At 38.0% G+C, this 24122-nt stretch overlaps 1 protein-coding gene across 3 annotated transcripts in view; it reads left to right on the top strand.

The window, feature by feature from the left end:
- Positions 1 to 24122, top strand: part of DMAP1 (DNA methyltransferase 1 associated protein 1) — a 54664-nt gene that overhangs the window by 6466 nt on the left and 24076 nt on the right. For 2 of the 3 annotated variants that reach the window (XM_087719792.1, XM_014067758.2), the window contains 5 exons: positions 3350 to 3545; positions 3958 to 4116; positions 5476 to 5643; positions 16347 to 16532; positions 22553 to 22624. In XM_087719792.1, the coding sequence (XP_087575918.1) occupies positions 3350 to 3545; positions 3958 to 4116; positions 5476 to 5643; positions 16347 to 16532; positions 22553 to 22624 (781 nt within the window). The remainder of the gene's footprint in view (positions 1 to 3349; positions 3546 to 3957; positions 4117 to 5475; positions 5644 to 16346; positions 16533 to 22552; positions 22625 to 24122) is intronic. The other variant, XM_087719793.1, reaches the window with a different exon arrangement.

Here is a 24122-nt window from a genome sequence, read left to right as displayed (position 1 = left end):
CCCGCTTTGCCTTCCTTCCCCCCCCCCCCGCCCCCAAACGTGTCTGCTGCTTCAGCTTCACATGCCTCAACTCTGTTCCAGCTGCATAATTTTGGTTTAGGACCCAGGGCTGCTGCTGCTTCTTTTTTTTTTAAGGAGAGGTGATATGTGTGTGTGTGTGTGTCTCCTTTATCGTAGGAAACGTTTCCGAGGTTTATGGAGCTTAAAGGTTCAAGTGCTTTTTGCCTCATTCTTCCTACTTCCCACGGAGAAGTAAAACTCCTTAACCGGGGTAGGCTTTTAAGGCACCTCCACCCTCTTCAACTCCTCGCCCCCTCCCTCATACACACATAAAGTGTCCCGCTTTGCCTTCCTTCCCCCCCCCCCCGCCCCCAAACGTGTCTGCTGCTTCAGCTTCACATGCCTCAACTCTGTTCCAGCTGCATAATTTTGGTTTAGGACCCAGGGCTGCTGCTGCTTCTTTTTTTTTTAAGGAGAGGTGATATGTGTGTGTGTGTGTGTCTCCTTTATCGTAGGAAACGTTTCTGAGGTTTATGGAGCTTAAAGGTTCAAGTGCTTTTTGCCTCATTCTTCCTACTTCCCACGGAGAAGTAGGAAGAATGACTTGACTTCCGCAGGACTTCTTCTCGTTCAAACACACACAAACACACAAGCACGCGCGCACACACACACACAAAACACAGGAGAGGGGGAAATGTGTAAAGGGCCCTGATGGGGAGGAGGGGGAAAGGTCCAGCATATAATTTTTCCCTTTTGAGCTCCCAACCTGAGCAGTTAAGGAGTTTTACTTCTCCGTGGGAAGTAGGAAGAATGAGGCAAAAAGCTTGACAATTGGAAAGGGCAAGGAATGAAAACGAAGGGAGAAGTTGGGGGGTTGGTTGGTTTTTCTTCTCCCTACGATAAAGTCAGCTGTTTCTCTTCTCCGTTTCTCCAACTGTCCCCCAGCTTGCGCAGGCTATTTCCTCCGTTTCTTTAGCCCCCCCGATCTCAGCTGTTTCTCTTCTCCGTTTCTCCAATTCTCCCCCAGCTTGCGCAGGCTATTTCCTCCGTTTCTTTAGCCCCCCCCCGATCTCAGCTGTTTCTCTTCTCCGTTTCTCCAATTCTCCCCCAGCTTGCGCAGGCTATTTCCTCCGTTTCTTTAGCCCCCCCCGATCTCAGCTGTTTCTCTTCTCCGTTTCTCCAATTCTCCCCCAGCTTGCGCAGGCTATTTCCTCCGTTTCTTTAGCCCCCCCCGATCTCAGCTGTTTCTCTTCTCCGTTTCTCCAATTCTCCCCCAACTTGCGCAGGCTATTTCCTCCGTTTCTTTAGCGCCCCCGATCTCAGCTGTTTCTCTTCTCCGTTTCTCCAATTCTCCCCCAGCTTGCGCAGGCTATTTCCTCCGTTTCTTTAGCCCCCCCGATCTCAGCTGTTTCTCTTCTCCGTTTCTCCAATTCTCCCCCAGCTTGCGCAGGCTATTTCCTCCGTTTCTTTAGCCCCCCCATCTCAGCTGTTTCTCTTCTCCGTTTCTCCAATTCTCCCCCAGCTTGCGCAGGCTATTTCCTCCGTTTCTTTAGCCCCCCCGATCTCAGCTGTTTCTCTTCTCCGTTTCTCCAATTCTCCCCCAGCTTGCGCAGGCTATTTCCTCCGTTTCTTTAGCCCCCCCGATCTCAGCTGTTTCTCTTCTCCGTTCCTCCAATTCTCCCCCAGCTTGCGCAGGCTATTTCCTCCGTTTCTTTAGCGCCCCCCCCCGATCTCAGCTGTTTCTCTTCTCCGTTTCTCCAATTCTCCCCCAGCTTGCGCAGGCTATTTCCTCCGTTTCTTTAGCGCCCCCGATCTCAGCTGTTTCTCTTCTCCGTTTCTCCAACTCTCCCCCAGCTTGCGCAGGCTATTTCCTCCGTTTCTTTAGCCCCCACCGATCTCAGCTGTTTCCCTTCTCCCTTACTCATCGCGGGTTATATGCGTGGGCGGGGTATACGGAAAATATTTTACACGATCCCGAAAACCTGCGGGTTATTCGCGTGGGCGGGTTATTTGCGTGGGCGGGTTATATGGGTGAAAATACGGTAATTAGAAAAATAGCAATTGACTAAAAAGTAAAAAATACAATTCTTCTGTATTATAATAAAAAGTAAGGCTTTTGTATATATAACCAACTCTAAACTCATTTTGTGTGACCAAGGAAATTTGGAGTTTGTTTCTGAGATACATGTGTTCTGGGAAGAACAGTTGAAATGTATGCATGCAAAGTGATAGTTTTTTTGTAAAAATGTAAATATTGTTTATATTTTTGGCATTAAGTTTTTTAAGAGCAAGGCTCTTATGAAAATAATGCTGAACATTATATTTTAATATTGATTGTATTGGCCTCATGGGTAATGTGACTATTCAATACTTGATTTTAATCAAGAGCAAATCACCTAAATATTAGGCTTTTTTATTTTATCGAAAAGGACATGATTTCCAAGAATGGTAAGCTATTGTAATTTTGCAAGAACTAATCTCTCAAAAACATTTGTAGATATGTTAAACACAATTTTGTCCTAATCAAGAAGATATCCCTGAAGAAGAAACGTGAAGTGTACCACTTTCTACTTCAGAAGGACTATATTCGACTTGCTTTTCCTATACTGTGAATTTGGACTCTGCTAAGTTGTTACAGAGAGTCAGTTTGATATAGTGGTTAAAAGCACCAGGCAAGAAACAGAAGATAGAGAGTTCTAGACCACCTTTAGGTAGCTGGGTGACTTTAGACAAACTATCTTTCTCTCTCTCAGCCCTAGGAAGAAGGCAGTGGCAAATTACTTCTGAAAATGTTACCCAGAAAACCGCAGGAATCTATCCAGACATACACCAGGACTCAAAACTGACTCAAAGGCAGAAAAAAAGCCATAGTATCATAATATAAATATATAAAATAAAATGGGAATGAATTGTTAGGGTATAATAAAAACAAAAAATACAATTAGGTAACTTTTAAACTTATTCCTATAAATAGCATTGTCAGTATAGCTGGGTTTTTTCACATTTGTCCTCCCCATTTTTGTTTCCTTACATTATCTCTTATTTTCTTATAACACAGATACATTTCAACTGTATGAGAGAAATCATCAAGATTATTCAGATAAAAATATTTGTCTAAACTCTTTTGATTGGTCTATGCATAAAATAACACCTTCAGGACGTAATAATAAATTACTTCCCAATTCCCCTAACTACATTTTGTACAGGTTATATAAAATAATGTGACAATCTGTATTGCTGTCTTGTCTTCAAGATGTCCTTAATTCTTCTTCCGAAAATATAGATTGGACAATACATTGAACCTTATGCTAACAATTGGTTTGATTTAGGCCTTGTATTTTTCTTTTAGGGATGCACCCCCTCTTTTACCAAGTGACACAACACAGGGTTATCGTACAGTGAAGGCAAAACTTGGTTCCAAGAAAGTGAGACCTTGGAAGTGGATGCCATTCACAAACCCTGCTAGAAAGGATGGTGCGATGTTCTACCACTGGAGAAGGGCGGCAGAAGAGGGCAAGGATTACCCTTTTGCCAGATTCAACAAAGTATGGAGGGTTATTAAGAGTTATATTGTATGTGTAGGATTGGTGTGCATAATAGAATTGCATAAAAATCTTTTAAAATTGGTCTCCAATGCTCTTTTACTTGCAATGTCTAGTCTTAACTCCCACATCAGTTTTTAGTGATCTACTATTGTAATTTACATGGGTGCTATGTACATTTGTTCCCACATATGCTCCCCATTGTCTTTTTGTGTTTAAATCTGAGGCATTGCTTAGCCAGCTTGTTCAAGTTCAGTCAAAATGATGACTGAATTTAGCAACTATAAAGAATGGTGGAAAGATATAAAAGGGTATTTTGAGGAACTTTTGTTTTTGGGAGAATTGCATTTGTACATGAATTTCCGTGCCTCAAGATGTCCCCTGCTTGATGGAACTATTATATATTTTTGGATAGACAGTACAAGTTCCAGTCTATTCAGAGCAAGAGTATCAAATGTACCTTCACGATGATGCTTGGACAAAAGCCGAAACAGACCACCTATTTGACTTATCACGACGCTTTGACCTCCGTTTTGTGGTCATTCATGACCGCTATGATCACCAGCAGTTCAAAGTAAGCCTCTAATCTCATTCAGTCATTCTAACATGTAAGTGCTGCTTGTAAAAAGATGAAACAGGATGAGTTTGCTAGCTCCACTTCTTTTATCTTATTGTTTGCATTGTCATTTATCTGGGATAACTGTACACCCAGGAGACCTTTAGTTTTACAAAGACACTTTAGAAGGTGTCGATGTATAATCGGTCTTTAGATATAATGACAAGAAATATATGAAGTTAACACTTACATCACTACAGCTCTCCTTATGAGTAGAGTTTATAGGTAAGGAGGATGTCATGAAAAGGGTTCAGTTGATTAATACCTTTTATATAAATGCTGCTTTAGTGCAGTATGCCAAGTGACTTAAAATTTTAAGAACCCATTATTTACCCAATGGATATCCTATGGAAGAGTAAATACTGAACATCAAATGAGAACTTATTCATATTCCCATTAATTATTTTTGGCTCCCCAATTTATGCCCAACTATAACCCAAATTTTAACGTTAACGTTGGAATTAGCATGGTATAAGGCAGTGATGGCTAACTTTTTTCCAAAGGTGTGCCAAAACTGTGTGTGCATGCACGCTATTGTGTGTGTGGGTGTGCCCACCCTCTCCCTGCGCATGCCCGTGCGACCCCCCACGTATGCGCACTGCCCCCCCCAGGGGGGAGTTTTTGCCCTCCCCAGGCTCTGGAGGCTTTCCTGAATCCTGGGGAGGGCGAAAACGGCCTCCCACGGCCAACCAGAGGACCGGGGAGGCTGTTTTCATTCACCCCAGGCTTCAGGAAAGCCTCTGGAGCCCGGAGAGGGCGAAAAACAGGCCCAAGGGCCCAACCTGTAAACACAGCATATGAACTACAGAAAAGATGTTGTCTAACTTGCACAAGCACTTTAGGGCACTTAGACCCATCCTAACTGAATGGTCATGGAGAATATTGGATAATGTTATGCATCAACAAGAGTTGCACAGATTAGATAATTTTGGAGAATGGTTGTTTAACCAAATATGGAAGCCTTAGCAGATTCATATTCTTGTCGCTGATTCCTTGAATTGTCCATGTTATAGGTTTTCATGTTATATATAAAATGTTATATTTTTCTTAATGGAAGGTACATATATCTAAGAATAAATGCTAAATATGTCTGTAAAGGTAGATTTTTAATAACATTGAACATTGAAAAGAATATTCTTTTCACAATTAATGGTATTCACATTCTACATAAGGATAATATGTAAGTTTATACTATCAACTGGTAAATCATATTCTGATAATGTATTGGTGTTAGTTATAGTTATATAATTAATATATTTGTTACTCTGTCCCTAATCTCTTAATTATTTCTATTTTTAACCCTTGTTCTGAACTTAGAAACGGTCAGTAGAAGACCTAAAGGAGCGTTATTATCATATCTGTGCAAAGTTAGCCAATATTCGTGCAGCTCCAGGTACAGACCTGAAAATCCCTGTCTTTGATGCTGGCCATGAGAGGCGCCGGAAGGAACAATTAGAAAGGCTGTACAACCGAACACCAGAACAGGTAATGAATTTGTGCCACGGCCGTAGCAATGGCCAATGGTTGTTGGTTCTATTATCCTTTGAAATCATTAACAGGATTCCTCTTGATAATAATTAGTAATATTATATAATGCATTTCCATTGTTTGAAGATCAGTAATGGTTATATGGATATGAACATACTTTGTTGAAACATACTACTCAGTGTTTGTTTGAGAAGCCCTGAAATAGGTTGTTGAATAATGTGCCGATGGTACTTACTAGAATCTACTTCTTAATTTGGGATAATTTTCTCATTAAAAGATGAACATTTTCATAATTATGCAGTCATAAAAAGCATTATGTAGTTATAAAAAGCCATTTTACTTTATTTTAGAAATATATTTTTGTTAAAGAGATTTAAGCATGAGGCAACAGTTGATTGATCTGGTATAAGGAAATCAAATGTGCATGTATTATTATCAAGAATATAGATAAAAGAACTTTGGGAAGGGGATGGGTGATTGAACCATGGCATATAGTGCAAAATCTGCAGGTTGAAAGGCTTCCTAACCTTTAAATGTTCCATAGAAAAGAATCCAAAGTCTAAAGCATCCTAAGTATGTGAACATCTGGGTAGTGGAATGCAGCCAATACATGTTAACTTGCAAAATAATCTTTGGATTAGATATCCTACTTTGCGTAGAATAGTGGCAGTGTGCTTTGGTTAAAATTGTGCTTTAGTTGCATTTGTGGCACACTGGCCAGGTGTTCAAACAGATTGATATTGTCCTTAACATTAGCAGGAAATATTGCTTGAGGTCTGAAGGATGTATAAGCATTTGAGTTAGTGGAATATTAAGAGGTAATAATGAGTACTGCAAATGTCTACTTTGTAAATGAAATGGGTAAATAAATGCCACAGGATCCAGTCTTTCAAATAACCAGGTTCAGCAGTATATGTAGTCTTAAAGATGACAATTAGCACCTTACGTTTTACCCAGCAGCCCATTAGTAATTAGTGGAATTTCCAAAGCAAAAGAGTTATACAAATATATTGGAGCATTTTGACCATGCCCTGGCCTGCCGTATTCTGTACCCAGCTGTAGCTTCCAGAACTTCTTCAAAACCAACCCCATGTAGAGCACCTTGCAATAGTCCAACAGTTGGATCATCAGCAAGGGCTCCCAATGAGAATTCTTACAAATGATGGGCCAGATGGAATTGTGCAAAAGCCCTCCTAGTCCTATCTATCACCTGCTTTTTAAGCAGGAGCTGTGAGTCAATAGGAACTCACAAATTGTGAACAATTTCTGAATGGGAAATATAACCCCATTCAGAGATAAAGAGATGTAGGCTCATAAACCTGAAGCCACTCTGTTAAATCTGTTCCTTTCCATGCAGACTCTGATAATCACCAGGTACTGGGTCAGCAATTCTACCACATTTCTTATCCAACTGTGAAGTGGCAGAATTAACATTGCACGGGGCCCTTTCCACTTCCATAGGATTCACAGACTCAAATTGTATCAGAAGAGAAAGCCCTCATAATGGATGCTGTCCATTAAATTCTACTCCCAAATTTAACTGATTTGGTCCACTAAATGCCATGAAATTCCTAATAGGAGCATTTCATGTGATCCAGGTAAACATCCTTCCCTAAAAAGAAATTAGTTGTTCTACAAAGATTCCTGGGAGGCATTCAGCCTGTAAAATAAGATAGGAAAAGTATTATTGTTATTATACAATTGTATCACAGCGGCCAGTTGTTTTGCCGGATTTGGCATTGGTTACTAGTTGGGCCCCACCCAGGGGCCTAGGATGTCGTAACGTATTTTCGTAATATGCGTGCAGATCCAAGCAGTGCGGCTTTTTACATTTGACTGATGGTGATTTTGTCAATTTTTTACTGTTTTAAATGTAATTCCAGTGCTTTTGGAATAGCACCCAGTGTGCCAATTACCATTGGAATTACCACTGCTGGTTTGTGCCATAGTCGTTAAATTTCAATTTTTAAATCCTGGTATTTTGCGATTTTTTCATGTTCCTTCTCGGCGACCCTGCTATCACCTGGTATTGCGATGTCTATGATTGTGACCTTATTTTTCTCAACCAGTGTGATGTCTGGTGTATTATGCACCAGTATTTTGTCCGTTTGTATACGGAAATCCCACAAGATCTTGACCATCTGATTTTCGGTGACTTTTTCAGGCTGATGTTCCCACCAGTTTGTTGCTGTTTTAATATTATAATTTTTGCACAAATTCCAATGGATCATTTGTGCTACTGAATTGTGCCGCAATTTATAATCAGCCTGCGTGATTTTTTTACAGCAGCTGAGTATGTGATCAACAGTTTCATCAGCTTCTTTGCAAAGTCTGCATTTGGCATCATCAGAGGATTTTTCGATTTTGGTCTTAATGGCATTTGTGCGGATAGCTTGTTCTTGCGCAGCCAGGATTAGTGACTCTGTTTCTTTCTTTAATGTACCTGTTGTTAACCATAACCAAGTTTGTTCACTGTCCACTTTATCTTTTATTTTTTCCAGAAATTGGCCATGCAGTGCTTTGTTCTGCCAACTCTCCATTCTTGATTTTATCACATTTTTTCTGTATTCTTGTTTCGTCTGTTGGGCCTTCAGTAGATTTTTGTTCTTTACTTCGATTAATAGATGTTCTTGACTTTCTTTTAAATAATCAGCCAGTGCATGTTTTTCTTCTTCAACTGTTTGCTTCACTTGTAATAATCCTCTGCCACCTGATTTTCGGGGCAGATATAGTCTATCAGTATCACCACGTGGATGTAAACTGTAGTGCATTGTCATTAGTTTCCTGGTTTTTCGGTCCAAAATGTCCAAATCAGCTTGTGTCCAGTTAACTATACCAGTTGTGTATCTTATAACTGGTATTGCCCAGGTATTTATGGCCTTGATTGTATTTCCACCATTCAATTTAGATTTTAAAATTTTCCTAACTCTGTTGGCGTACTCTCGCCTGACAATAGTTTTTACTTCTCCATGCTTGATGTTATCCAACTGCAGAATGCCTAAGTATTTGTAAGCTTCATTTTCTTTGCATTTAATTAATTGGCCATTGGGCATTTCAATTCCCTCACATGCAGTGATTTTGCCCCTTTTTATGGATACAGTGGCGCATTTTTCCATGCCAAACTGCATTGAAATATCGGTGCTGAATACTCGGACTGTGTTTGTCAATGATTGGATTTCTATTTCTGACTTTCCATAGAGTTTCAAATCATCCATATATAGTAAATGTGAAATTTTTTCAGCTTCTTTGGCTGTTTGGTAGCCTAATTTCATTTTTTTAAAGATTACTGATAGTGGGATCATTGCGATGATGAAGAGAAGAGGTGAAAGTGAATCACCCTGGAAAATTCCTCGCTTGATATTAACCATTCCGTAGATCTCATTCCCTACTGCCAACTCAGTTCTCCATTGTTTCATCGCCTTTTCAGTAAAGGATGTAATATTTTTGCTAATGCCAGTTGTTTCTAAGCATTTTATGATCCAACTATGTGGCAGTGAGTCAAATGCCTTTTTGTAATCAATCCAGACCATATTCAAGTTTGTTTTTCTGTTCTTACAATTTTCTAATATCATTTTATCAATTAGAAGCTGATCTTTTGTGCCCCTACTCCTTCTTTTGTTGCCTTTTTGCTCTACTGGCAAGATGTTGTTTGTTTCCAAATAATCCATCATGTTATCTGCAATAATGCCTGTGAGTAATTTGAAGGTTGTTGGCAAGCATGTTATTGGTCTGTAGTTTTCAGGTGTTGTTACTTTAGTTGCATCTTTCTGAATCAAGTATGTTTTTCCAGTTGTCAACCATTTATCAATTTGGCCCTTTTGTAAAATTTCATTCAGTTGCCTGGCCAATATTGCATGTAAACTGGTCAGATATTTGAGCCAGAAACCATGTAATTGGTCCTTTCCAGGTGATGTCCAATTCTTTACCTTTTTAACTCGATTTTTGATCATCTCAGTTGTTATTTCTAATGCTTGCATTTGTTTGTTGCCAATGCTTTTCTCAAAATCATGTATCCACTTTGCTTCCTTGTTGTAGTCCTTTGCATTTCCCCACAATTCTTTCCAGAATTCAACTGTGGCCTGTTTTTCTGGTTTTTCACTTTTGGTGTCACCATTCACATTAAGACTTTGATAAAAACGCCGTTGGTCTGATCGAAATTGCTGATTTTGTTTATATTGGATGATTCGTGCCTCATATCTTTCAATTTTTCTAGCTGTTGCTGTTATCTGCTGTTTTACAATCTCTACAGCTTCATTGATGTTTCTTGTATCCAATCTATATCTTCTGATTAGCCGATCTATGATTTTGTTGTTTTTAAGCCGTTGCTCATGCATGTTCTTTAAGTTACTAGCATCACTGTTCCCTCTAAGGTGCGCGGCTGCGCGGCCGCGCACATGGCAAGAAACCCCCGCGCAGAGGTTTCTAACTGCCGCGCAGAGGTTTCTTTCAAAGCAAACGTGGGGAAGTCCTTTGCGGGTGGCTAGAACTGGCCGCCCGCAAAGGACCTCCCCAAACTTGTTTCAGCGGCAGCTCTCAGCCTACGGCGGCAGCGTCACGCAGGCTGCGGAAGGAGCGGGAGGAGGAGGGAACCAAAGAGAGGCTTTTGCCGAGTCTGCGCCCCACAGCCAGGACCGTCCTTGCGCCTCAAGCTGCGTTTCTTCCTGCAAAGCCCTTCTGGCGTCAAGCGGAACTCTCGGGTTGCCCGAAGGGCTTTGCAGGAAGAAACGCGGCTTGAGGTGCAAGGACGGTCCTGGCTGTGGGGCGCAGACCCGGTAAAAGCCTCTCTTTGGTTCCCTCCTCCTCCTCCTCCTCCTCCTCCTTCCACAGCCTGTGTGGCGCTGCCGCCGTAGGCTGAGAGCTGCCGCTGCTGCACAACTGAGGGAGGGAGAGCGAAAGCAGAGGTAGCCTCAAATTTAATTTAAATTCTTTAAAAGAATTTTTGGATTTCTCCTCACCAAACCTTTAAGACTGAAAGTTTTTCCTTACATGAACTTGAGCTAATATACTTAATATGAGAAAGGTGCAGCAATTAACACTGCTTTTTAAAAAGAACAATATTTCTCAATTGTTTATCTGTATGAAGTCTGCCTATCTTAAGTTCCTACTATACAAAAGATATTACCTTCTAAGGCAACCTGTATACAATACATTAGTGGCCAATGTTACATTGCTCCTAATGACAAAATTAGAGCTGTGTTAAGCCTGTGAAAAAAATCCCAAATGAATAAAATCATTATTAAGACCCAATGAAAAAATTACAAAAATTATGCATAAACTTTCATGTTCCCCAAATTTCCAATCCAAAACTTAACCCAGATTCTTCAGACATAGATTTGTAATTCAGAGTCAGACTCGATTATTAGAATGAATGCATTAATCAGGGGTGAATAATGTTGGTGAAATCTCATCTAACCTTCCATAATAATAACATACATACACAAATAGCTGACAGCCACATCTCTGAAACACTATTAAATCTGAACTAAATGTTTATCTAGACCTCAAATAAATAGCTGCTTTTTGGTTTTATTTTTTTAAATATTTATCAGTCTCTCTTTTATTCCATACTTCTGGTTGAAAGACTATTCTATGTCATGCTAAACAAATGCATATTCTAGTGGCGGTGGGGGCTCGTTGGCATCTTCAGCAGCAGCCCTGCCTCCTGTGAAAAAAACCGAAGATGGAGCAGATCCACGCAGATGACGTTGCTGCAACATGACTGGAGGAGAAATTCTGGGAGTTGAAGTCCACAAGGCTTAAAGCTGTCAGGTTTGAAGACCCCTGGGTTTTTTTTTCCTAAAGGGTTAGGGGTGCAAGGGTCTTGTAACTTGACAGCTTTAAGACTTGCGTGCTTCAATGCCAGAGTTTCTGAGCCAACATTTTGGTTGCTAAGCAGGACCGTTGTTAAGTGATACTGATATTATATAACACTTTTAATTAAGCGGGTACTTTGAATAAACATAACTTTGAGTTTCAAATAACACTGATTTTGTTGTTGTCTTAGGTGACATCTGTGAAAAAAATTCAGGTGCTCAGGCATGAAAATGTGCCGCTCAAACACTATACTTTTCCGCTCACACTGAAAAAAAATTAGAGGGAACATTGACTAGCATCTGCCCTTAATTTTTTGATTTTTTGTTCTAAACAGATTTTCCACTTTGGCTTTGATGCTTTTTCTGTTGTGTGACTAGGTACTTTAATTTTAATGCCTAGTTCATTAGTGACTATTACAGCTGCGCTGTACATTAACTGGTTTGTTTCCAAGATGGATCCCGGTTCAATTGTTGAAAACACTGCATTAACCGTTTTCATGATAGGGGCCAAAATTTTCTTAGGCACAGTTTTTAGTGATGGTAAACGTTGCCTTTCCTCATTAAGCAGAAAATGCTCCATGATCTTATCCTTCAATTCTTTTTGTTTTTGAGTTAGTTCATCAGTTGGTTCAGTGATAACTGGTTCTAGTGGTGGTGATGTTATTTCCTCCCCGAGAGCTTCTTCTGGGAGTTCTACTATAATGTCTTTAGTTGTGTCTTGAATATCAGTTATTTCCGCTTGTGATATTGTTTTTTGGGTTTTGCAATTTGCCTGAATTTCCTCATGTTCAACTTCACTAAACACTTTATTCCGTATAATAAATCGCCTTTGATCTGCTAGTCGTTGTTCACTAACATTTGAATCTGGATATTGTTGTTTCCATAATTCATACATTCGCTTTAAATAGCCTCTTTTTTCTGGCTCTGAGTTGTAGTAACAGGCCATTATGGCACGGTTTTCATCTGCACTATATTTTTGTCATTTTGTTGGCTGGTCCACTTGTAGCCCACTTGTCAACGGATGTCCAGGGACCCCAACATCCGCCGCGGCCCTTGTTAACCCGCGCGACGACCGATGCGGTATGGAATTCTTATTTGTTTTTTTCACCATATTGTATGGGTTGTCGGGTTTTTTTTTTTACGGGACCAGATGCCAACCTGACCCCAACCCTCCTCCTTTCTCATCCGGGCTTGGGACCGGCAACGGCGGAGTTGTTGTTGTTGTTGTTGTTGTTGTTGTTGTTATTATTATTATTCACCCAAATTACCACTGTGGGCTTAATCATCTCAGGGATAGATCCAAATTTCTCCCCTTGGTGTTTTGGTGTCTCCTTTAGATGCTTTAGAAAGCAAGGAACAGTAGCAAACTTATGCACAGAAACCAGTCCAGTCCAGTTTAAAGCCCCAGTTACTGTATTTTTCGGAGTATAAGACGCACCAAGGTTTTGAAGAGGCAATTTTTTTAAAAAAAGTAGGTAGAAGGATAGAGAGGGAGAGAAAGAGAGAGAAATACAGTTGTTAGGTAGGGAGAGAGAGAGAGTAGGTAGGTAGGTAGGTAGAGGGATAGAGAGAGACAATAGAGATAGAGAAATACAGTAGATAGGTAGGGAGAGAGAGTAGATAGGTAGGTTGGTAAGTAGAGCGATAGGGAGAGAGAAATAGAGAGAGAAATACAGTAGATAGGTAGGGAGAGAGAGAGGGGGTAGTTAGGTTGATAGGTAGAGGTGTAGAAAGAGAGAAAGAGAGAGAGAAATACAGTAGGTAGGGAGGGAGAGGGAGAGAGTAGGTAGATGTTTCCAGGTGTATTTATCCATGTGCTGGAGAAGAAAATTGCTGACAATCTGCAGCGCCTAAGACTTTGTTTCTGCTGGCACAGCACTTGATCAATGTAATTCTCATCAATCAGTTAAAGAGCTTTCCAAAAGGGGAAAAAAGTTTTTGCACTCTGCAAACCTCCCCAAAACGGCCTGTTTTTCATGAAAACGGGCCCGTTTTTTAAAGAAAAGGCATGAATAGCCGGGGGGGGGCTTGTAGAGTGCTCCTGGGGGAGGGGAATGAGCAAAAAACGACCCATTTTTTGTCAAAAAAATTGCATGCATAGCCTTATGGAGGCTTAATAGAGTGCTGCTGGGTGCTGGGGGGGGGCAAAAAACGGCCCATTTTTTGCTCATTTCTGCCCTCCCCAGCCCCAGGAGCTCTCTGAAAGCCTCTATAAGGTTATGCATGGCCATTTTGGTGAAGGGGAGGGGCTTTGGGAGGCAAAAATGCTGTATTCGATGTATAAGACACACCCAGATTTTCAGCCTCTTTTTAAAGGGAAAAATGTGCGTCTTATACTCTGAAAAATACGGTATTTCAATTGGTAACGTATGTTGAACTGTGTACTGCTCTTCTAAGTGTTCTCTGAAAACCTGTGTAATCCATTAGGTATTTGGAGTAGTATCTAATGGGCCCTTTTCCTCTGTAGAGGAGGGGTTATTATATCAAATTTCATGGCTGTCAGAAAGTCATCTGTCCATAAAAGATTAAACTTCAACACCGAAGTTTCAGATCATCTTGTGTCTATCCTGAAACAAAAAACAAAATTAGTGACCTTTAATGTATGGCCATGGTGGGCTTCATGTTACAAGAGAGATGTGGCGGCAAAATAGTCTCATCCAAGGGGTCTGCAATGACAAGGACTAAGTATAAGGTGGAGGATCATTCCCGCCATTTTCTGCAGCGTCCCATGGCAGGAAGATCAGCCACAAAGAGGCTAATCTCTCACTGGATTGCTCTACCCCTTACCTGCTCTGGAACCAGTTAATTTTACTAACAATCCTGATTGGAAAAAGTATGTAGAAATTTGTATGGAAATAAAAGTGGTATATCAAGGAGTGACATTAAAGCAAACCCTGTAGGGATTAGTCTACCAGAAAAAAATTGAGGACAAAGAAGTCATCAATTCTGTGAAAATGTTGTATGTTAAAATGTGGGTACGGTTTCCTTATCTAGTTGGTGCATGCACCTTGTTTAATATATGTGTGTGTGTGTGTGTGTGTGTGTGTGTGTGTGTGTGTATGTATGTATGTATGTATGTATGTATGTGAAGACTGCCTGACACCTGGGATAGTGCTGTTATTGTTTACATATACAAAGAAAAACAAAGCAAGAGTACAAAAGCTACCTGTGGATTAGTGTGCTTGAGAAGGTATTTGGCAGGATTCTGATCAAAAAGGTAGATGAGATAACATGACCAAAATTTGGCAACTGCTTTACAAGTCATTGAAAATTCTAAGCTGTAAAGTTAAGAGCCTTGAATTATGGAAAGTATTGTAATATTGCGGAGTAGAAAGTTGGTTTACCAATACAATAAGAGCAATATTTGGTGGGAATCATATGTTAGAATAAATAGAATACTTATCAAATGATTGTTCTTTGAGCAGAATAAGACAAAATGTATGGTGTCTCTTTGGTGTTCAGTACATTTCTGGAAAAAGTATAAGTACTTTTCATGATAATAGAGGTATGTTTCAGCGTGTATGCATGTGTAATACTTTTCTATGTACAGAATGTCATGTTGGTTCACAACTTGAATGATTTGCAGTCAATCTGTGCTAGACTATATGATGCAACAAGGAGGATGGACCTGAAAATGTAGCGAAGATTAAGATAGTTTACATACTACAGCAAAGGCATGAGTTGTGGATCCTAATGCTTACTGAGGATCAAAAAAGTCGATTAAGAAATTTTAACATGTGCAAAATGCTAGTAGAAAGGTAGTGGATAGTATAGGATCTGTTGTGAAGAATGAATCTTTAGAGAAAAGCAAAATGTTGTATATAATAATGTGGATGCTGGGTATATTATTAGAAACCTAAAAATAAGTTAAGTGCAATGTTTTCATCATATAGAGTAAGGGTGTCAAACTTGATCACACCACATGACATATCATGAGGTTTTTTGCCTTTGCAGAGCCAGGGTGGGCGTGGCCTGCATATGACGCATCTGGCCTGCGGGGTGCCAGTTTGACCTCTCTGATATAGAAGGAAAGAATGTAAAGCAAAATTCTTTATGTGTACAGTAATTTATATTTTCCATATTCTAGACAGCTTACAATATAAAATCACAAAACAAATAGGAAGAGTGAGTGGAATGAAAGGAAAAACAAGACTGAGAAGGCATAGAAAGTAGAAATGGTAGTGCATGAAACAGTGTATGGGATAGAGTAGATGTGGAAGCAAGTATGGTTTTAATGACTATTCGAGGTTATAATGAATATTGCTGAATCTATTAAATTAGTTTATATATTTCATTTATTTTCGTAACTGAGGTTGTCAATTTATTTGACTTATTTGTTGTTCCATTTATGTGCTTTATATAACATTGCTCACACCAAAGGAGAATAATATGATAGCTAAACCTATAACTATGTATGGAAAAGAATATGTCATGTGATCTTTGCATCATTACTTTCAAGGGGCATACAGAGCATTTGAAAGCAGTATTTCGCAGTGCACTGGAGTACATAGAAAATACCTCTTTTTGAGTTGTTAATGTACTTCTAATTTGCCAGGTTGCTGTCACAGCTTTGAGAACTGTGTGTATATGATTAGAAATGCATGTTGCTTCTGCTTGCCACTTTATTCCTGTCTATTGAAAATAATCTTTTTCAAATAGTTTGCCCATAGAGTCATTTTTATTGAGGCAGCATGAATCTAGATATATGATTGACTTACTGACTGTCTGACTGACTGACAGACAGACAGACAGACAGACACATATTCCCTGGAAAATTATAGGACAGGGGATTCTAATCTAGATATAAAATTGTTGCCATTAGGTGGCTCTCCAATATTGCTTTACTCATCATGTAATCCTGTTGCATTACCTCTTTTTCATTTGTAGGTGGCAGAAGAAGAATATCTAATCCAGGAATTGCGGAAAATTGAAGCTAGGAAGAAAGAGAGGGAGAAGCGGACACAAGATTTGCAAAAACTCATTACAGCTGCTGACACAACCACTGAACAAAGACGTGCAGAGCGCAAGGCACCTAAGAAAAAGCTGCCACAGAAAAAGGAGACTGAGAAACCTGTAAACATCTTATACTTCCCTTGCTCATTTTCTTATGATGCTATTTTACTATTTCAGTGCCAGGAATGGTTAGTTGTCTGTATAAGTTTTGCTTGGGCGATTGATTTTGTTTCTTTTCAGACCTTAATATCTCTTGAAGCAGTCATACAGGAAGCCGCAGTATGGCCACAGTTAAGATGGAAGGAAAGGAACTGAAATTGCTAGGCTGGAAAGGAGATAAAGTGGGCTTAAGACAAACCCTCTCAAGGGATATTGTGAATACACAGTCAGGAAGTAGCTATCCACTGTGTCATTCGGCACAACAAACATGGTCAGTGAAAAAATGCCAATTTTAAGCTGTAAGTGGGAATACTAAAGTTGGATGGAACAGTCTATTTACAATTGCATTTGATCATTGATTTCAGTTACTTCCTTTCCTGTTTCCAAAAATTAATATACAAATACTTATTTAAAATTGGAATGTGTTTTATTTTAACACAGATAAAATATATTACATAAATACAAACATTTCTTTTAAATAAGCTAATATTGAAATATAGGCAAGACACCCACTCATATAAATAAATAGTGACTATGCAGTGAGAAAAGAACATGATAGTAATTCAAATAAACTAAATGGAAAAAAGCTAATTTAACAAAAGGAAAGAATAAGAAGAACCATATAATACAATATTCATTTAATATTAATATAGAATTAATTACATCCTCAAATGTATAATTAAATCTAGACCTTAATGTTCTTTTAAAGATGATTTTCCTTAAAATGTACACCATAAAAGTAGGAAATGCAGAAGATAATTAATTGTTCTTTTTTTGTTTATAATATAAAATATAAAAATAGAAAAACAGTAGGAAAAATAGGGGAGGGAATGAGGAAGGAAGGAGTGTAAAAAATAAGGGAAAAGAAAGAAAAGGCATTGTCTCCCGATTCCTTTTGGTGCAGTAAAATAAGACATCAAACCTCATTTTTTTACTTTTACATAGTAGTATAAACTAGCTATTTCTATATCAACAAATCTAATTGGTAAAACCCAAAATCAAAGTTTCCGTTTTTTCCACCTGAAGTACAAAATCCCATAGCGGCTTCCAAGTAGAAACAGAAGTAATTGTGTTCTTTTCTTTAATCAAAGCAGTCAGTTTAGCCATCTCTGCTAACTCCATCAACCTTTGCAACCATTCTTCCATTGTGGGGGTCCTTCCATTTTTTTGTATAATGTAATCTTGCTGCCATCAACATATATAACATCAAAGTTCCATTTCCCCCCCAAATCTTTTTCATTAAACCCAAAAGAAATGTTTCTGGTTTTATCTTTATATTCACTTTAATAATCTGTATTAGAATATAAATCCTATTCCATTTTTTTTTTTGCTTTATCACATGTCCACCACAAATTATAAAAGTCCCTTCTTTACTTTTACTTTTCCAACATTCATTTGAAATACCTTTATACATTCTTGATAACTTATCTGGTGTTAACAATAGATAGCAACAATACATCATCTTATAAAAGTTTTCTTTTGAATTGTAATTTAGTGTAAATTTTAAACCTTTCATCCACATATTCTCCCATTGTTCAAGCTTTACATTATATCCAAAGTTCCTTGCCCATCTGAATCATATGTATTCACTTTCCAACTTCAGCTTCAACAATGTTTATAAATCTTAGTAATAATAGGTTCTTCACTACCCCATAGTAAGATACGTGAGTAGAAGATAATTGTACTGATCAACTCGGGAGGACCAGAACAATTCACACTGGAATTTATAAAGTCTGAACTGCTAAAGCATCTAGCTTGTTGCCAGATAGAAAACTTACTGTTAGAAGATTAATAATAAAAACATTATCTCCTCTTAGTGCTGACAGTGAGTTTCTAAGATTTGGGATAAGTGAGAGGGTTAAAGAATAATTGAAGCCATCACCCATAGGCTATTAAGCATGTTCCCCACCCCCACCCCGGTTGCAGAATGAGGCTTTCTTCAAAATTGCAGATGGTAAACAAGATTGGATAACTTAGGGGGCAACTTTGTCCTTGAGTGCCAGTTTAACACTTTTTACCTGTCCCTCTTGAATATCTCACTTATAATCTTAAAATGGTGGTTAGATTTTTTTAAAAATAGTGTGGAATGGCAATGTGCCATATAATTTGGAAAATATTCTTCCTTTCAATGATTAAGATGGGACCACAGCACAAATTTCATATGAAAATGCATCATTTCGTGTGAACAAGACTGGCTTTGTATCTGTAAATCCTCTGGGTAGACTAAGATTTAAGGTGTCAAAAATTTGAAATCCATGGCTTCAGTTTCTCTTAGCTTCTTGATCATCAATCCCTGACTAGACAGACAATTCTATTCTAGTTCATGTAGAATTAAGTAGCCATTCAACTTGCTTTAGGTATATCTGGCTGATTCTCATAGTATTGCCTGGGGTCCTTATGCCTGAATGGAAGTAAACACCTCAGGTTTCCTAAAGGAAGTTTATGTTGTGGCAAAAGTGCTGTTTCAACCATGACAGAGTCCATTAGGAGTAAATTATCAACTCTAGCAGGAAACTACTTTTTTTTTTTTAAAAAAATTGCATTTTAACTAACAATTTGAATTGAGGGCTGTATCAGCATCATCTTAACAAAGGGAAGTCATTTACCAAAGAGTCAATTGAGGTTGAAGCTTTTACAGCTCATGCTTGTATGTGAGGTACAGCAACTTATTTAATTGCTCTGATGTGGCAAAAGCAGGTTGTGCAGTGGGGAGGGAGTGAACTTGTCCTATGGTTTTGTTACGGATTCAGTGGAAAATTGTTGAAAGGAGATAGTAAGAATTACCCTAAAACTATTCTGAGATTATCTCAAACCCAATAAATCAGGGCTTAAAAAAAAAAGTTTAGACACCTCCACAGTGCTTAGTATACAGGATCTAACATGCATGGCAAGTGATTTGATATTTCCTGTTATTTTTATAATACATTGTTTTGGCTTTGACTGCAAATTGTCCTAGGTGTGAAATTTAATTAATTAACACCAACATATTTTGCCTACTGATACGGGTTCAGGTATTAAAAGGGATTAGTTTAGCTACTCTCCAGTATTCACAAGGACAGAATAACTGGTTTGCTGTTACTGAGGCAGGTTTTCTGCATAGAAAATGAGGTTTTCCTTTCCTTGCACCTTGAGTAAATTGAATTTGATGTCTTTAGTAGCATAGGTTTTGTCCAATACAAGTAAGAATGTCTGAATATGATATCAGGAAATTCTCTTGTGTGTTTCATTCCCTTGACCGTTGGATTTGTCTTCAGTGGATACTTGATTTTAGCAAATATATGAACCAGCTCATGCATAGTTCACACACCTTCTAAGACAGGTGTGCAGGAGGAGTAAAAGAAAGATCAAGAGCTGATAATAGTTTTTATTTTGAAGAAACATATATGAAGTTTCTAGATCATCCCCATTTTCTAGTGAACTATGAGGGTTTCTGGAGGCGGGTATTGTCTTTCTTTTTCCAATAAGCAAGCCTGTGGTATTTGATACCTTAATACAGTTGAGCAGTTTCTAAGTAAAAAAAATTGGATCACCCAACTGTGAAGAAAGTGGATAAGATCCATCAGCCCATTGAAACAGCACCATATTTTTCTTTCTGATTCCATTCAGATGTAATAGGGTTTTTCCAAGAAGTCATCGTTTGTTAAAATGTGAATGAGCAATGTGATTGTGCACTCTTATCTTGTACACTTTTTGCAGTAGAAGCTCTGCAGTTCCTTTTCTATCACTTCTGAAGTGCAAAATAAAGGTTTATGTTTTAGCTATAGGTTTAGTTTCTAGTTCTAGTTTCTAGTTCTGATCAATAGAAAATAGTTAAATGGCATGGTTTCCACATGCAGAAATTAAAGATAAACTGTGGCTTAAGTATCTTGGTCTTGGCATAGGCTGAAGAAAAAGGTTTGCAAAGACAAGTGTATTTACCGTCATTATTTATATTTGGACCCTGTTTTGTTGGAATGCCACATTATGTCAGAGTAGAATCACTGTAACATTAAAGATGGTAAAGTAGATGGTTAGCAAATGAACTGAATATATCCCTATTTTGTTTAAATATATCCCTATTTTGCTTTAAAAATCATATTTGATATACACAAAAGTATGGATTTCTATAATGACGAAAATTCCATAGCTATCTTAGCAAATGTAGAATTTGCTTGCAAAAGAGGAACAGAATAAAAAAGAATCTATGATGGAGCCTCTTCTCTTGAATTTATTTTTCTGTGCTAGGGATTCACCATATATTTTTAAAATTGTAGTTTTATTATGTAAGAATTTATGACATTGAAACATTTGCAAGTCTGCAGTGTTTAAACAGCAGATAAATTATATTTTTAGCTTATTATTGGGAATATATGGCTAGAAGGGAAATGTTTTTTGTGAAAAATGTAAGGAATGATGAGTTGGGTACATTTGCTGCTGTGTAAAGCATAAGGAGAGATTAAGTTGAATGTTTGGTGCAACTAATACAGAAATTAAATGGTAACAGGATAACACAGATGTAGATACTCGTTTTCTGGAGGTTGGAAAATTCATGTTTTTCTGTATAGCAGATGTTCTGCATATTTTTCTTAGTTTACACAATCATGTACATCACACTTTTGAGTTATTATTTGTTTGGGAAACTATAAAAAGACAATAATAGGTATGAGGCAAAAAGTTTTACAAGAGGTGTCATACCATGAAAGTTGATATGGGATTTGATAATGAATTTTCTAGTTAGGAACTGAAGTAAAAAGATAAGGTGCCCAAATCAAAACATTTTGAAATAATGTATTTAATTCCCTAAATAAATAATATTTGAAGATCTTTGGGCCCAGATTTTAAAGGCCTGGTTAATGTGAGACCTGGTGGATTTTAGTTTATAGTAATAGTGCTGCCTTTAATATAAACAAAACCCCTTAGAGATGGATTCAGATGTTTTGCCTTATCTGGTAGATGTTAGCTAGTTTTGAGCAATTAAAGAAAGGGCACATTAAAGAAAGAGGAATTAAAAAAAGCATCCCACACAAGTTAAATATTTTTTGGGAAAAAATATCCTATTTTATGAAAATATCCATAATTGTCATTCTAAAATTAGTTTTCTGTTTCAGTTCAATAAAAATAGTTTCTTCTGTTAATTTTTAAGCATGCTGTATGTTTGTGTTGTTAGATGATTCTAATTCTACTAAGAAAGTATATCACACTTTCTAATTCTATTTTCTTGCTACTGATACAGTCCAAAAAGTGTTAGGTTCATAATGTCACAAGAAAGCTAGACAGCTCCATAGGGCTTAATTTTAGTCTATGTGAGAAAATTCTGCAGTGAAATGTACCTGCTTTATCTTGTTGAAAAGCCAATTCCAGATACATTTATGTGGGAATGGACACTACTATACCTAAGTATGATACTTGATCTAAGTCCAGGAGTTCACATCTTTTGAGCTTTTGTTAAGGAATATTTCTATTTGTTTTATGCAACATAAGGAATACTTCTATTAGTTTTATGTATCATTCTCACTTTCATTTCTAATGTTTTTGAGGAAAGTTTATGAAATATTTAAGGAATGAATGTCTAACACCAAATTCAGAAGGAAATATATTGTAGACATGTAGTTGGAACTACATACAGTAGATGCCATGTATCACTATTTGAATGAACTGAATATAATCAAATTTCATTGTTATATCACATTCTCAATTGCTGTGAATAATTTTGAATAGATAACTAACTATATTTGTACTAGATACTGTAGATTGCTGTTATCTTAATGTACCAAAGCCATACTGTTGCAATTTCAATTACATTTAGAATAGTAGATAGGCTTAGAAGCAGTATGGTAAATTAATAGTTCTCATTTCCTATCCATCACATCTTTCTAATTATTCTCAGGAGGATTTTCATCTGACTTCAAATTTATCTCTGACAAGTGTTTTTCTAGCAAGAAACTCTGGTTAGGTTTTTGCCTTACCTTCACATTTTACCTTGAATTGTCTTTCTGTTTTAGGCTGTCCCTGAAACAGCTGGCATCAAGTTTCCAGATTTCAAGTCTGCTGGTGTTACGCTGAGGAGTCAAAGGGTAAGTTAATGTGCTAGTTTTTTGTATCTAAAGGGATACCTGCTTCCCCTTTTTCATTTCTTGCTCCTTTCCTGTTAATGAACTATTGGAGCATGAATTGCAATACTGTAGTAAAATAGCTTCAACTAATTTTTGGAGTATAGACTGTGTATCTTTCCTGTAGTGTGTGTAGTTAATTTGTGTGTGTGTGTGTGTCTGTGTGTACAAAGAGATGTAATTTAGTTATTTTTTCTTGGAGGGCTATTTCATGACATAAGCTAGGGTAAAAGATTTAATGCTTTTGAGGACTTCTTAAGTGATGAAATGGGTCTATTAAATTTTAGGGGCTTTAAATAAACTCTTTTGTGCTCCTCCTGTACAGGCTGTTGCACTGTAGAAAATCAGTACAGGTAATCCTCGACAAATGTAATGAAACCAGCCCATTATAGTCGTAAGTCACACAGCTGACAGGTGAAGCATCCATGTGATCACCTCCCTTAATGAACCCCCATCCCTTTCTCCCCGGTGTGGTCATTAAGTGGAGCAAGGGTGCCTTAAAGGGCCCCAGCGAAGTCTCTAGAAGGCCTAGCTCAGGCCCTGCTCCGGACCTCAAGGCACCCCCACACTCTGAGGAACTCCATGCTCTGCTTCTCACCCCTTGCAATCTCCTTAGGCTTTGGGCCTGCTTTGCCACCCAGCTGGATCCCAAATGCTCCTTCCCATTCCCACCCACCCCCTGCCCAAAATCACCAATCACTCTCTTACTGTATATCACCATTCAGTTTTGTTGTATATCTGGAAGTTCTGCAGATCGCATTAGGGAAGAAGAACAAACTGCTCCATCCTTAGGTCACGCAATCTGGTCTTGGAGCACCATTTTTGAAGTGGTGTAACCCCTCCCCTTAACTTCACAGTAGAGTTGTCAAGGGTATAGTTTTGTTGTGGGCTATGTTTCCAAAGCTTTAAGGGTGGTTGTGTATGATTTGTTTTCAGATGTAAGGTTGGGAAATATATGGAAACTTATATTTAAAGTGAGATTAATCAGAGTAATTCTTAATCATGTATTTGGAATGCTAGTTGTGTGTGGCCAATTTTTTTGCTGTTGCAGAAGGGAAAAGGCTCTGGTTTGGTTTTGGAGTCAGACTCATAAGAGTTCACAACAAATCATGGGTTGCTAAGAATATGAACATTAGACTCAATGATTTTTTATTTATTTTATATAAATTTTTATTTTAATCAGAAAGTTAAAATGCAAACTCGCCCTCCCCCAAAAGGAAATTTTACAAAAAATAAAACGCAATTAGACAAAAACATTTAAAGAAAATAAAAAAAATTGTGCATTAAAAACAAATTAAAAATGTGTGAGCTAAGAAGGATCAGCCTAATATATCTAGATGTTCAGATAAAGCCAACATCTTTCCCCTCTTACAATGGGCATCCAATAAGAGATAACAAGTGACATTGCATGTGTCACAACATCATGAATTGCCTATGGTTCACATATGCAGCCGAATTTAGA

This window comes from Thamnophis sirtalis, unplaced genomic scaffold, assembly GCF_051295495.1.
Source record: "Thamnophis sirtalis isolate CommonGarterSnake01/CBP01778 unplaced genomic scaffold, rThaSir2_p1.2 scaffold_7, whole genome shotgun sequence".
Taxonomy (NCBI): domain Eukaryota; kingdom Metazoa; phylum Chordata; class Lepidosauria; order Squamata; family Natricidae; genus Thamnophis; species Thamnophis sirtalis.
Note: the sequence above shows the minus strand (reverse complement) of the source record. Positions and strands in the feature narration are given on the sequence as shown.